Below are 15,113 nucleotides of genomic sequence, written 5' to 3' on the forward strand. Positions count from 1 at the left end.
GAGTCGGGGGGGGGGGGAGCAGGACCTCTCCTACCTGGCTGCGATCTGGTGCGTGTTCCTTATTCTCCTAAAGTATCAGCCTCCCATGGGGGAAGTGCGACAGCAACACCTCTCTTGCAGAAGTGTCTGCCCAGCCAATCAGAGGATTCTCAGCAAGCGAGGGCTGTTTTGATTCCATCGTTCCCGGAGCTTTTCTCATCTGGGGCTGTCTAGTTTCTTTTCAGGGTTTGTTCTTAAAGTGAAATACTGCAGCAAAGCCCACTTGTCCCTGTCCCCTGGGCTGCGGTCTGGCTGGCTGAGTTAGAATGCTGGTCTCTCAATGATTGGGTCTTGACTTGACTTCTCCGGGGCTTACCTTCTGATTCTGTAAATGGGACTCGTGTTAGCACTTCCCGCAGGGTGGCTGTGAGGATCCGGTAGCATCCTGCTGGTTACCCGGCTTACAGAGGAGAGTATTTCAGACGGTGGGCATGGCATGTGCAAAGGTCCTGAGGCAGAAGGAAGTAGCTGAGAAAAGAGACTGGAGGCCAGAGTACAGAGAGTTGGGGGTGGGTGTGTGTGATGCTTGTAAGTCCAGTGAGCCCAGATTCTTGTCCAGCACGGGGACCTCGGAGGTGAGTAAGCCGATTTCAGGTCTCAAAGACCGTTGGGGATCAAAGACCCGCAGAGCAATGGTGCCGGCCAGGCGTGGTCAGGAAAAGGCAGGAGTCTGCCTGAGGGGTGCCCCGACCCAGCCAGGGTGGCGGGGAGGCCAGGGCTGGGTCAGACCCTCACCTCGGTTCTCCTTTCCCGCAGGGGCTATTTGATCGCTGCTCCCTCCGTCTTCCGCTCGGGAGTGGAGGAAGTCGTCAGCGTGACCATCTTTAACTCCCCAAGGGAAGTCACGGTCCAGGCCCAGCTGGTGGCCCAGGGTGAGGCGGTGGCGCAGAGCCAGGGAGCCATCCTGGGTAGGTCCCTTGGGTACCTGAGCAAGGCTTCCTCTCCCCTTGTGAAGCGGGGCCACGTGCTGGCCTTTAGGGCTGGGGCAGAGTGGGCTTTGCTTTGTTTCCTTTCTGCCCGGCATCCCCAGACAGAGGGGGCGAGGGAGGGAGGGAGGGAGGGAGGGCAGGTTGCATTCTCCCCATTTTACAGATGGCAAGAGTAAGGCCCAGGAGGGGCAGCCACCTGGTTTCATCTCAGAAACCAGCGTACCTTGCTCCTTGGCAGCCCTGGTCCTGTGGGTGCAGATCTGGGCAGAGTCGGGCCCCCTTCTGTGCCAGCTTTGGGCAGAGGTAGAGCCGGGGGGCCTGGCAGGGATCTCATGACCAGTTCAGACCTTTTGTTGGGTGTCCAGGACCCTCGTGCCGTCGTCAGAGCCTCACCTGGGCTCACAGGTCTTTCCACTGAAGAAGTGGGTCCTTCTTTCCCAGGACCACTGGGTAAAGTCCCAGGATTCCCTCTGGTTGGCTCATCTTGGGTCATGTGCTCAACCCTTAGCCAATCATTAGGACCAGAACGGATGGCCTATGCAGATTGGCACAGAGCCCCAAGAGAGGGGAGTGGAGACTTTCCAAAGCCTCATGGCCTGGGAACTGGGCAGGTAGCCCTCCTCCCGCCCCATGGACACTGAGGTCCTGTTAGCAGGAGATGGGGGAATGGGTGCTGGGAGGCTAACACAGTAGGTGCCTAATGGAGTCCTGGAGGCCAGAAAACCCAGGACAGGTTTTGGAACCACAAATGACCCAGTGTGGGTAGCAGAGTGAGGTGATAGGAGACCAGCCAGGTTCAATGGGGTGAGGTCCACTGGGGACCTCTGCCTCCTCTTCTTTCTCTCCACTCTTCTTTTTCCTCTCCCCTGGTGTTTTCTCTTTACTCTCCTCACAGCTTACTTTGGGCAGGGGCCAGGGGTGAAGTCAATTAAGAACATAGGCAGGCCAACTTTCCCCTGAATAGCTCGGCTTTGTGCACCCATGCCCTCCAGCCCTTGGCTCTCGCCAGCTTGGAGGAAACCTCTTGCTTCTGCCAGTCCCAGCCAGGCCAGCCTGACCCAGCGCGGGTTTGTCCACAGGAAAACCCCTCTGGGTTGGGAAAGTTTCTGCGTGTAAGGCCGTAGCTCGGGGAGGCAGGAAAACACGGGCCCTGATTTAACCCTTTTCCATTTTATTTTCATTTTTAGATAAAGGGACAATCAAACTCAAGGTAAGCTGTGAATTTTTTTAACTCATAAACCGTACCTTGAAAGTACAGAATTGGAGTTGGAAGGGAGCCGGAGACATTGCGTGTGTTGCCAGAGAGATCATCAACGGTGATGTAAGAATCGAATGATGAAGTTTAGAAAAGGCAAAACCCACCCATACTCCCCTTTTTCTTACTCTTCACTTTGTATGTTTCCCACAAAGCCTTGCACGTATGTTTTCCTTCATAGTTTCAATTGAGGGGTACCTACTGGGGTGTTTCCTGCTATTGTCTCTTAACATGTTGCCGTAAACGTACTTCCCTGTTTCCAAGTCTCTGTCATTGTGATCTGCACCTTATTATAAACAACACCCTGCTCTTCCTCTCTTGTCTACTCACTCACTAACCTCCACTGTGTCTAGGTTAGATTTTTTTTTCCGAGGTTTTGATTATTTTTGGGGTTTTGATCCTATAATCCAAAAGTTGCCAGCTGATGGCTCAGCTCGGAAGGGGAGACGGTTCTGGCAGACAAGTCTGTGCCTGGGCACGGTCACCCGGGTTTTTCGGGGAGTAGCTAGCACCAGTGTTGTAAAAAGCATTATTTTAAATGTTATTTCACCATTATTTCGCCATCTTCAAAGACTCCGGGCATTTCACCAGCATTTTTAGAGGAGTGGCTTCACGAGCTCACGGCCTGAGATGATTCTCGCTGAGATTTCTGTGTGGATGCCTAGCTAAGGGGATATTGGGCATAAAGCATATAAGACATGTGCCCATATGTCTTTGGGCATAAAGCTGCGTTGGCATCTTGCATGCTTTCCTTAGCCCAAGTCCCCCGAAGGATTTGCAGGTTAGGATGCAAGCCTCTCTCTGGGTCTCGCTGTGTCCTAGAGTTGGGGTCCCCAAGCCCTGGGGACCTACGGTGAGTTGTACGATTATTCCATTATATGTTGAAACGTAATAATAATAGAAACAAAGTGCACACTCCATGGAATGCGCTTGGGTCGTCCCGAAACCACGCCCCCATCCCCAGGGTGTGGACAAATTGTCTTCCTTGAAACTGATCCCTCGTGCCAGAAGGGTTGGGGACCACTCGCTGCCCTAGCAGACGCAGCGGTACCCGTTCGTGGCACCACCTGCGTTATATTAGGGACCACATTTCCCCACGTCCTCTTAGCATTGAATATTGTTATTTTTAAACTATTTCGTGTAACCAGACGGTGCTGCAAGGACTTCTCTGACGTGGGCTTTTCAACTGGAGTCCTTAGATTTCAGGGGGTTTGGAAGCCCTGAAATTGCAGGCGTTTTTGGGGGGGTCAGCTGTCCCTTAAGTTTTAACCCTTTGCACTCGGATGTCGAGTGTGACTCGACACGGTCAGCAAAAATTATAGAGATTAAAATGATCCTCTGAATGTATCGATAATTTGAAATATAAAAAAATCCAAATAAGTTTGTATGAAAAGAAACTCCAGTTTTTTATTCTACTGCCGCGCTTTGTAAAATCTGGGGTATGTAAAAGATTAAATCCCGAGTAGAATAAAGGAATCGAGAAAAAAGCGAGCGAGTGCAAAGGGTTAAGTTTATTGCTCCAAGGAGTCCCTGACAAAGGGGCGCAGTGGAGAATCATTGTGAGTTACGAGGTGGCCGCCCCCAGCGCTCAGAAGGAGCTGAGACAGTGCCCCTTCCCAGGGGGCGTCCCTAGCGTCTAATGGCCACGGGGCCTCGATGGTAGAATCCCTTCCCTAAGGTGGCAGTTGGCACCTGGGCGTGGCTTTGTCCCCCGGGGGACCTTTGGTAATGTCTAGAGACACTTTTTGGTTGTCACATCTGAAGGAGGAGGGGTTGCCACTGGCACCTGTCAGGTCAAAGGGCAAGGGAGGCTGCCAAACATGGCAGGGTGCCCCTTGGCAGAGAGTGGCCCGGCCCCAGACGCCACCATGCTGAGTCTGAGAGAACCTCGCTGCGGGCACTGGTGGGAGCCACGCTGCTCTTGCGGGCGCAGAATCCCACCCCCCCAGCCCTGCCTGCCCTGGGGACCCCTCTGGGGACATGGCGGTTTCGGGACATGGCGATTTCGGGACATGCAGGTTGAGTGGCGTTGGCCACCACGGGAAGGCCCTGCCTAATCCGGGCCTCGGCCTTCTCACCTGCACTGTGAGGGTGCGGCTTAGACACCCTTGGTGGAACTTTCTAGAAAGTGTCCCCAAAACCTTGTGACACTCGCTTTATTCGGATGTTTCCTACTTAACCCGTGCCTCTGTGTAACAGATGCCTCTTTAGCATCTATTAAGTCCTGAACACGGAGCCAGACAGGTCCCCTGCTCTCTGAGCCGCCGGCCTTGTTGGTGGCAGGTGAGGGGGTGGACCAGGCCATCGACACCCAATGACGTCAGTAGGATCACCTCACAGAACAGGAAGTATTCAATTATATTTTAAAATATACTGGAGGAAGGCAGAGAGGACTGGGGAGCAGGGTGCGTGGGGCCACGTTTTACACAGCAGGGAGCCCCCCCCCAGGAGGTGACATTTGAGCCGAGGCCTGGAGGAGCACCGTGTGGGATCTGTGGGAAAGGCGTTCCAGGCAAAGGGAAGAGCCAGTGCAAAGGCCCTGGGGCAGGAAGGAGGAAGTGAGCGGTGGCCTGGAGCACAGGGAACCGGGCGCTCCCATAAACCGTGCCAGGAAGGTTTTCCCACCTTTGCAGTCAGTCTCTGGAGGATTCCTCCGCTCCGGAGGCTGTCCAGCTTGGACAGCAGTAATGACACCTGTTGCCACCACCCAGGTTTCTGGCACACATCCCAGGGTCATGATGGGTCAGTGGGCTGCGTCCTGGGCTTTTAGGGGGGCAGAGAAGGGTCCTCTACGGTGGGATGCACATCCAGAGCCCAGGGGTGTCCTGGCCTGGCGGGGCGGGCGCTGGGTAAAGCCAGCTGCCCCTGGATGTTCGTCGGGGACAGGCCCGGGGTGGACCAGCCCCGGGAGCCTCTGCCCTGAGCCCTGTCCCCCTTCCCCCGCCAGCTCAGCCCCCAGTGGTGCCAGCCTTTCCCGGCCACCTCCCGAATGGCCTCGCAGGGCACTTTCCCCTGCGGGGATCCCAGCCCCGAGCCCTTGGTGGTTTGTCCTCCACGTTAAACAAGTGAACTTGGATCCCTGAGGTCGGGGGTGGGGGAAGTAGAATCTGCTTAGTCTAGAATATTCCAGAAAGACCTCTGGGGGCAGGCAGGTGCAGGACCAGGTGGGACCACTGCTCTGAGCTGAGGGGACTAGGTTGCAACGGCAGCTCTGCAGCCTTCCTGACCTGGAGAGAGCCACTCCCTGTCCCCAAAGGCCATGTGTGATCCAGGCCCGGCACTCCCCAGCACCCGGGTGGGGGTGGGGTGTCTCATCAGCCGGTCCCCAGACTCGGATGGGGGCTCTGAAGGGCTCGGGCACCTGCGGGGATGGGGGGGGCGGAGCTGCGTGGCGACGCTGGCCTCCAGCCTTGGCCTCCAGCCTTGGCCTCCAGCCTTGGCCTCCAGCCTTGGCTCCAGCCTTGGCTCCAGCCTTGGCGCTGTGCCCCCTCCTGAGGACAGGGAACCACGTCCGTCCCTGACACGGAAGGGAAGCCCAGAGCCAGGCCAGCCCGAGGGGGCCCTTCCTGCCTTCTTTCCCTGTCGGGGGGAAGCCCCTCTGGGGGCTGTGGCTTGCGGTCTGCCCCCCTTTCTGTCCTCAGGGGGACACCTGGCGTGCCAAGGTGTCCGCTCACCGCTCAGAGACACGCGGGAGTCGTGCAGGGTGCGCTCCGTCCCCTGGCGGATGGAAATTTTGTCCTAGCGAAGTGTCCCCTCCAGGGCAGATCCTTAAGTCTCTGCAGTGGTTTTTGTTTTTGTTTTTTCCATCTATGTGGGGGAAAAAATTTATGACCATTTTAATCATTTTAAAATGCACAATTTTAACCATTTTAACATGTGCAGTGGCATTCGGTACATCCACAAGGTTGTGCAACCGCCGCCTCTGTCTAGTTCCAGAACATTCCATCACCCCAGAAGGCAACCCCGTCCTCATCAGCAGTCGCTCCCCCCTCCCCCTCCCCTGGCCCCCTGCAGCCACTCATTTGCCCGGTCCGGACGTTTCACAGCAGCGGAGTCACGCACTGCGCGTGCGTTGTGTTTTTAGAGCAAGGTAACGCACGGACACACGTCTGTACGTGATGTATGTGCACGCATACATGCGTGTGCCTATGTACATGTACAAAGGCCCTGGGGTCTCAGTCCCCTGTTCCCGGGCTGTGGAGCCGCTTGGCCCTGCAGGAGGCAGTTCTCACTCGGAGTGTCGCAACTTGGAGCGTCACACTGCCGCTATGTGGGGACAGGTCACTCTGCCGTGGGGCGTCCCGTGCACTGTAGGACGTTGGGCGGCGTCCCCGGCCTCCACTCACTAGATGACAGTGGCATCTCCTGTTCCCCGTAGATACAACACCCACAAACATCTCCCAAAGCTCCCAAGTGTCCCGGGGGGGGGCACAGCCACCTCAGGCCAGCACCCCCATTGGAGACCTCCAGGCTACTTTCCCAGCATCCTGGCCCCGGCAAGGTGACAGCCTTGTCCCAAAGCTCTGCTCTCTGCCTGCAGGTGCCCACGGGCCTCCACGGCCAGGCGCTGCTGAAGGTGTGGGGCCGCGGCCGGCGGGCGGAGGAGGGCCCCCTCTTCCACAACCAGACCTCGGTGACGGTGGACAGCCGGGGCGTCTCCGTGTTCATCCAGACGGACAAGCCGGTGTACCGGCCCCGGGACCGAGGTGGGCGGCCCGAGCGCGCCCGCGCGGGGTGGGTGTGGCCGGCCGCGGCCCGGAGGTGCCACCCGCCTCGCTTCTTTCTTCCAGTGCTTGTGAACATCTTCACCGTCTCCCCAGACCTGAGGCCCGTCAACGAGAAGGTGAGATCGGCTTCTAAAACCGTGTGCCTGGAGCACACCCACCTGGGGCCACCCGGCCAGGGCCACCGTCAGCAGCCCCGGCACCTTCTGTTTTCTGCCTTCCTCCTGAGGCTCCCTGGCCCCCGAAGGAGCCCCCGGGGAGGTGTCTTTGTGACTGAGGAAGGCTGGTGGGTTTGTTCACACACAGATTGCTGGGTTCTCCAGAGTTCTGGAAAACGGCCCAAAACTCTGCATTTCTGACATTCCCAGCTGCTGCTGATGTGAGGAACACACTTTGAGAACCACGGGTCTAGATTCACCAATTACAGACCTACAAATGTAGCAAGAATGTACACTTTGCTACGTTTATGTCCTCTCTCTGTTACATATATATAGACATGCACACAAATATATATGTATTTATGTATGTAGTATACTTATATATACACACACATAAAATTATTCTAGTGAGTCACTTAAGAATAATTTACAGATATTATGTCTTTTTACCCCTGAACACTTTTGCCTGTATCTTTTAAGAAAAGACATTCTCTTACGCAAGCAATCATCACATTTAAGAATTTTGACATCGATACAGAAATATTATCTATTAATAATGTAAAATATGTGTTGTTCCAGTAATGTCCTTTATAGCGTGTTTCTTCGCCAGTCCAGGATCTGATCCTGGATAATTTGTTGCATTTGATCGTCCCGTCTCTTGGTCTCCTTTAACTCGAATCGTTTCCTCACTGCCTTTCTGTGTCTTTCACGACTAACGTTTCGGGGGAGTCCGGGATGTTGTCGTATAGGATGTCCCCGTTTCCCTTTTCTAATCAATAAACAATCCATAGGGGACACTGAGACTCTGGGGACACCCTGTCACCCCTCATGTGCTCCCCTGAGAGTTCTAACATCAACAGACAGTGCGAAAATCGTATGAGTCGAAACTTACCGTGATGATTGCAACGTGGTGATTTTTCTAACTCGGTTATTTCCTCTGCGTTTAATTGTGGGCATTCTGCTACACGGAGGAGCTTTCGAAAGGCATCAAGTGTGAAGAAAGAGATTTGAGTGAACCGGGTAAACCGCACCCATATGTAGCAACGATGTGAAGGTGGTCGGAGGGCAACTTCCACTTTAGAGACCCCAAGAGGACTCATGGAAGGCGCCTACTGTGCGCCAGGCTCGGTTCTAGTGCGTGGGGCTCGTTGCTGAGCAGATCAGACATGGACCTCATCCGTGGGGCTCATAGGCTAGAAAATAATTTTGCCAAGGGCCCTGGTGAGTGGTGACCTGCCTAGAAGTGCAGTTCTGTGGGTTCATGTGGCTTTTTCACCTCCAAGTTGTGGTGCTACTTTTTTGTTGTTGTTTTAGAGATAGGGTCTTGCTATGTTGTCCAGGCCAGTCTCGAACTCCTGGTCTCAAGCGACCCTACCGCATCGGCCTCTCAAAGTGCTGGGATCATGCTACTTGTTTATTGGATACTTCGATGCATTTGCCCACGCTTTTGGACATAGCCTTGTAAACTCACCTTCGTACCCGAGTTCCCTCTGGCCCGGGAAGGCTCCGTACCTAGCCACCCTCTCCTGGTGGATGTTTGCATGTCTCCAGGTTTTGCTGGTGTCAGAAATGCTGCCACGATTGTCTTTATACTCGAACCTTCCCTTTCCGCTGGTGTTTCCTTCCCCAGCTGCAGGTAGATCCCAGGAGTGGGATTCCAGGGCCCGTGGCCAGGCTGGCGGTGAAGGCCCCGGGTTGCTTTTGGAGTGGGCAGCGCTGGTTCCCTGTGCTCGGATGTCTGGGGACCGTGAGCTCAGAGCCCTCCCTCTGTGGCCTTGGGCGCTTGAGGTCGGCCTTGGCCGGGCGTGCAGTTACTGGGGAGGGCTTGATGCCCACGAGGGAGGGGAGAGAGCCTCGGGTGTTTGCAACTGTCCGTTTTCCTCTGGGGGCCGCCGAGAGCCCGCAGGAAGGGCAAAGTCACGAGGAATTGAATCCTACGTGCAAGGCTTCTAGGCGCCCCTGGCTCAACAGGGACGCCCCTGGACACACAGGCAGCCCTGAGCTGCTGGGACTGACCCACACACCCAGCATCAGCGACACGTGGGGACGGGGCGTGTTGCGGAGTCCGGCAAGTGCAGGGCATGTGCAAGCCAGGGCACTGGGCCGGAGAGTTCTGCAAGTTGGAAGTAGCACGTGGCACTACCCAGCGCAGACGGTGACGGGCACTGGCTCACTGCCAAGCTCTGGGATCATTAGGGCCTGAGGGGACCCTGGCACGGACCACCTGGGAAAATGTCCCAGTGGCGATCTAGGAAGACTGCCTGGAGGAGTCATCCCTGGGGCAAGTGTGGAAGGGCAGGCAGGGGGCTCAGCCACCTCCTTGCCTACGACAATTGTGTGAGTTTGCCAGGGCTGCCCTAACAAAGTACCACAAACCAGGTGGATTAAACAACAGAAATTTATCGTCCCACAATTCTGGGGGTCGGAAGTCCAAGGTCAAGGCGTCAGCAGGGGAGGTTCCTTCCGAGGCCTCTCTTCTTGGCTCAGAGATGGCGTCTTCCCCCTGCGTCTTTGCGTGTGCGTGGCTGTGTCCGAACTTCCCCTCGTATTAAGGACTCTGGTCACACTGGGTCAGGGCTCACCCTAAGGACCTCATGCTACCTCAGTTTCCTCTCTAAAAACTCTGTCTCCAAATACAGTCGCATTCTGAGGTCCTGGGGCTTAGGACTTTGACACGTGTAACCTAGGGCAGGGGGAGAGAAAGTCGGCCCGCAGCGAGGACAGTGCCCGCCCGTGGGACCCGGGCTACAATGTGGGGAGGGCGGCGGAGGGTTGGCTCACCGCCTCTGTGTGTCTCTGTTGCAGCTGGAAGCCCACGTCCTGGTGAGTGGCCCCCGTCCCTCCTCGGCTGGAACCCAGGGACTGGTCAGCCCGCCTCCTGCACGATCCCGTCTGGCTTTGCCCGCCGCCCGCCATCTGGGTTGAGCCCTCGTGCCCTGCAAGGCCGGGCCCTGGGCTCTCCTGCCCGGCCTGGCCTCCATCCCGGTCCCTGGGCCGTCCCGGGGCCAGGCTGAGCGTGCATGTGTCCCCACCCCCCCCACCCCCGGGGGTTTGCAGCAGACCCTCCCCTGCAGAGCTTCCCTCTGCTCTGCATTGGTGTCAGGGATCCGTCTCGGGCTCTGCCCTCCACGGTCGTCGTGGCCGAGACAGAGGCTGGGGCATGTCCTCGAACCGGGTACGTGCCGGGCTGGCCTGAGTCCCCGTGCGTGTCTGTCCCGCCCGCAGGACCCCCGCGGCTCTCGGATGATGGAGTGGAGGAGGCTGCAGCCCGTCTGCTGCGGTGAGTGTCCTTCCCCCTCGCTCGCCGCCGCTCCTCTGCCGGCAGCACGTGCAGTCGGTCAGCCTTCCAGGCAAACGGCGTGACGCGTCCCAAGGGGTGCCTCCCCGGCGTACCCCCACTGCCACCCCAGCTGCAGGGGACCAAGGAGGAGCAGAGGGCAGGCACCCACCGGGAGGCGGCCGTACCCTGGGTTCGGGTCCAGGAGCCTCAGCCCAGCCCGCAGCCCCGTCCCCTCACGCTCGTACCCTCTGCCCTCATTTCTCTGCTCGATTCCCCGCTGGGAATCCTGCCCAGAACTCAAGACCTTTCCGGAATATTCCGGCCTTGTCCATTTGCACCTGCTCTCAGTGACTTCCCGCTGCAGGCTGAAGACCTGTCATCCGTGCGGCGTGAGACGTCTCTGTCTGGTTTAGGAGTTAGTTAGGCTTTGCTGTGGCCCAGGAAATGGGCTTTTCCCTTTTCTGTGGCCAGAAGGGCTGTGACTTCGACGTCCCCCTCTTTGCTTTGCCCATGAGGGACGGGGTGACCCCTCAGAGGACAGGGAGTGGTAGATTCGGGGGAGTCCGAGGACAGCTGTGCACACACTGGGGCTGTCCAGAAGGCGGGACTCACAGGGGTCTCTTGGTGACCCCCGCCCGCCTCCTCCCGTCTCCTGCCCCGGTGCTCGGCCCTTCTTTTCTGTTCCATCGCCCCTCTCTGCCTTCGTCCCTCCCCCTCTTGCCCTGGCCCCCCGTCTTCCCGCCAGCAGACACTTGCTGAGGACCTTGTAGCTACTGGGATGGGTGAGCCCCCAGTCCCATGGGGGAAACAAACACTAACTAAACAGCCCAGGTAAGGTCAGTTATGATGAGTGCTAGGGCGAGGAAGTCCAGATGCAGAGAGGGCAAAACGGGACTCTATCCCAGCCCAGGGTGGCAGTGGCAATCCTAGAAGGCTGCCTGGAAGAGACATCTTTTTGGTGACAAAAGTGAAGAAGGAACAGGAGGTAGCCAGGCAAAGCTAGCGGCCAGGAAGCACTTTCCAGGCAGGGACCCTGCATTTGGGAAGGGCTGCCAGTGACTGAGGGAGTGAGGCTGGAGGCCAGACAGAGGCCTGGGTGTAGGGAGAGCTGAGAGCAGGGGTGAGGTCAGTGAGAGCCAGGGAAGAGTATGGACTCGATCTTAGGAGCACAGAGGAGGGGAGTGGTCAACTTCCTGTTTTCAAAAAAACCCCTTGGGTGCGATGGACTGTCGTCCCAGTGGCTCGGGAGGCTGAGGCAGGAGGATCGCTTGAGGCCAGGAGTTGGAGACCAGCTTGGGCAACATAGCAAGACCCCCATCTCTAAAAAATAATTAAAACAACAACCCCCTTGGGATGTGTGTAGACAAAGGGTTCTCAACCAGGGTGATTTTGTACCTCTTTCAGGGGACATTTGGGGATGTTGGCCACAGGCTCCTTAGAAAGCGTGTGTTCCCAACACCCTCCCTCAAATGTCCCCCAGTCATCAAAGCCTTCTCTGAATATTTGGGGAAAGGGTCCTCTTAGCCGTCCCACCCATTCCGGTGTGATGGGGGGAAGCTGCGGGTGCCGCCGTGGTCTCTGGGGTCTGCCCGGTCCCTGGGCACTGTCCTCCCTGTCTGACCACGGGGGACGAGTGGAGCATGTCACACTCAGGGGCGGAAGACCCCCCCCCCCAGCGGCGTGGAGCTGACGTGCACGGTCCAATCCCTCCGCCAGCTCCCGGTGGGAAAGCAGAGCTCCGGGCTGGGCTCGGGGTGGGACCCAGAGCAAAGGGGACCTCCCGTGCCAGACGCCGACGGCGTTTCTGGGGCGGTGTTTGGAGGGTGGTGGTCTGCCCGGTCCCGACCCACCTGTCCGCCGGGCCATCTGTCTCGGCGGTTCCCATGCGGGGGTGACTTTGCCCCTGGGATGCTGGCAACACTGGAGACCGTGCAGGTTGCCGTCGTTGGGGTGGGGGAGGGGGCGGTGCTCCTGGCAGCTGCTGGGTGGAGGCCGGGGGCCCCGCACTGGACGCCCCACCCCGGAGGACAGCGCTGCCCCGGCCGGTGTCAATAGTGCCAAGGCCAGCCGTCTCCCCACTCGCCCAGCTCCCAGCCTGCACTTGACCTTGGCCGCCGGCTCTCCCAGGAGCCTGAGGTGCTGCCGTAGCCTCTTCCCGGGTCCCTCCCTCAGCCCGTGGGGGTCTCAGACCCCCTGCCCCGCTGCGTCCTGCTCCTCACAGACCCCCTGCCCCAGCCTCTGCGTGGCCTCCCGTCCTCCCCGGGGGCTGCCGGGGCATTGGGAGCAGCAGGGTCCCAGGTCCCTCTTCCTGGACCCCACTGCTGCTGGTGCCAGGGCCAGGCCCCCGCTCGCTGGTGGCTCCCTGCAAATGTCCTCGTCTCTCTTGACGCAGGCGTCACCAACATGAGCTTCCCCTTGTCCGACCAGCCCGTGCTGGGAGAGTGGCTCATTTTTGTGGAGGTGCAAGGCCACGTGTACAACAAGTCCTTCGAAGTCCAGAAGTACGGTGAGCGAGTTGGGGGCCCTCGGGGTCCTGGAGCCTCGGGTCTGGGAGGGACCTCAGATGGCACGAGGGTGCTGATGAAGAGGAGGAGCACAAGGGTCCCCATCCACTGAGGGCTCACGGCGGCCGAGCACGGTGGCGGAGGACAGTCCTCCCTTCCTGCCTCGGCCTCCCAAAGTGCTCGCGTGACAGGTGTGAGCCGCCGCGCCTCGCCCGTCTCACCCATTTGCAAGCGTGTGCTTTGGTGGCATCAAACGCATCCATCCTGCCGTGCGGTCCTCCGAGCATCCGCCTCCAGAACTTTCTCGTCTCCCCAACCGGCACTCTGTCCCCACGAAGCATGAACCCCCAGCCCCGCCCCCGTTCCACTTCCTGTCTGTGCGCTTGGCGACTCTCGGCCCGGGTGGTGGACTCGCTCAGCGTCTGCCTTCTCCTCCCTGGCTTATTTCGCTTGGCTTCACGTCCTCGAGGCCGATCCTGTCGCAGCCCCCTCCCTTTTTAAGGCGACTCTGCCAGGTCTCCCCACTTTATAGATGGGGACACTGAGGCCCAGAGAGCCGGTCAGGAAATCGCCCGAGTGACAAGGGCCGAGAGGAGACGTGGGCCGGTGCTGCTCATGCTGTGTCCACACTAAAATTCTCCCTCCTGTGGGCCTGGGCTCGCCTCCATTCCAGGAGGGAGTGCTGTCACTGTCTGGGAGTGCTGTCACTGTCTGGGTAGCTGTCACCGTCTGGGCGCTGTCACCGTCTGGGCGGCTGTCACCGTCTGGGCGGCTGTCACTGTCTGGGTAGCTGTCACCGTCTGGGCGCTGTCACCGTCTGGGCGGCTGTCACCGTCTGGGCGGCTGTCACTGTCTGGGTAGCTGTCACCGTCTGGGCGCTGTCACCGTCTGGGCGGCTGTCACCGTCTGGGCGGCTGTCACAGTCTGGGAGTGCTGTCACTGTCTGGGAGTGCTGTCACTGTCTGGGTAGCTGTCACCGTCTGGGCGCTGTCACCGTCTGGGCGGCTGTCACCGTCTGGGCGGCTGTCACCGTCTGGGCGCTGTCACCGTCTGGGCGGCTGTCACCGTCTGGGCGGCTGTCACTGTCTGGGTGCTGTCACTGTCTGGGTAGCTGTCACCGTCTGGGCGCTGTCACTGTCTGGGTGCTGTCACTGTCTGGGTAGCTGTCACCGTCTGGGCGCTGTCACTGTCTGGGTAGCTGTCACCGTCTGGGCGGCTGTCACCGTCTGGGCGGCTGTCACCGTCTGGGCGCTGTCACCGTCTGGGCGGCTGTCACCGTCTGGGCGCTGTCACCGTCTGGGCGCTGTCACCGTCTGGGCGCTGTCACCGTCTGGGCGCTGTCACCGTCTGGGCGGCTGTCACCGTCTGGGCGGCTGTCACCGTCTGGGCGCTGTCACCGTCTGGGCGGCTGTCACCGTCTGGGCGGCTGTCACCGTCTGGGCGCTGTCACCGTCTGGGCGGCTGTCACCGTCTGGGCGCTGTCACCGTCTGGGCGGCTGTCACCGTCTGGGCGGCTGTCACCGTCTGGGCGCTGTCACCGTCTGGGCGGCTGTCACCGTCTGGGCGGCTGTCACCGTCTGGGCGGCTGTCACCGTCTGGGTAGCTGTCACCGTCTGGGCGCTGTCACCGTCTGGGCGGCTGTCACCGTCTGGGCGGCTGTCACCGTCTGGGCGCTGTCACCGTCTGGGCGGCTGTCACCGTCTGGGCAGCTGTCACCGTCTGGGCGCTGTCACCATCTGGGCAGCTGTCACCGTCTGGGCGCTGTCACCGTCTGGGCGGCTGTCACCGTCTGGGCGCTGTCACTGTCTGGGCGGCTGTCACCGTCTGGGCGCTGTCACCGTCTGGGCGGCTGTCACCGTCTGGGTGGCTGTCACCGTCTGGGCGCTGTCACCATCTAGGAGGCTGTCACCATCTTGGTGCTGGGCTGCAAGCGGCACAAACTCAGGGCAGAGTCTCACGGTGACAGGACGGGCGTTGGCAGCTCCCATGACGATGCTCTCAGGACCGGGCTCTCTCTGGTTTCCGTGGCTGTCCCCCAGGTCCCTGCCTCCCCAGCCGTGCAAGGTGACTCTGTGCTCCCAGGGCTGAGTCCTGCGGCAGGGACGGGACCTGCTCCCAGCCGCGGTCACCCTGAGGACGCCCTTGCGGGCTCCCAGGCCCCCCACAGCTGCGAGGCTCCGTCTGCTCCTGCAGCCCCAGGGTGGGCCAAGCCCGCCGCCCCCAA

At 59.2% G+C, this 15,113-nt stretch overlaps 1 protein-coding gene across 1 annotated transcript in view; it reads left to right on the plus strand.

The window, feature by feature from the left end:
- Window positions 1-15,113, plus strand: part of CPAMD8 (C3 and PZP like alpha-2-macroglobulin domain containing 8) — a 74,682-nt gene that overhangs the window by 2,265 nt on the left and 57,304 nt on the right. Inside the window, exons 2-8 of the mRNA XM_076001229.1 lie at window positions 796-947; window positions 2,156-2,178; window positions 6,764-6,929; window positions 7,014-7,066; window positions 9,911-9,928; window positions 10,331-10,385; window positions 12,778-12,891. Coding sequence (XP_075857344.1) covers window positions 796-947; window positions 2,156-2,178; window positions 6,764-6,929; window positions 7,014-7,066; window positions 9,911-9,928; window positions 10,331-10,385; window positions 12,778-12,891 — 581 coding nt within the window. The remainder of the gene's footprint in view (window positions 1-795; window positions 948-2,155; window positions 2,179-6,763; window positions 6,930-7,013; window positions 7,067-9,910; window positions 9,929-10,330; window positions 10,386-12,777; window positions 12,892-15,113) is intronic.

The sequence above is a fragment of the Microcebus murinus genome, chromosome 4 (assembly GCF_040939455.1).
Source record: "Microcebus murinus isolate Inina chromosome 4, M.murinus_Inina_mat1.0, whole genome shotgun sequence".
Taxonomy (NCBI): domain Eukaryota; kingdom Metazoa; phylum Chordata; class Mammalia; order Primates; family Cheirogaleidae; genus Microcebus; species Microcebus murinus.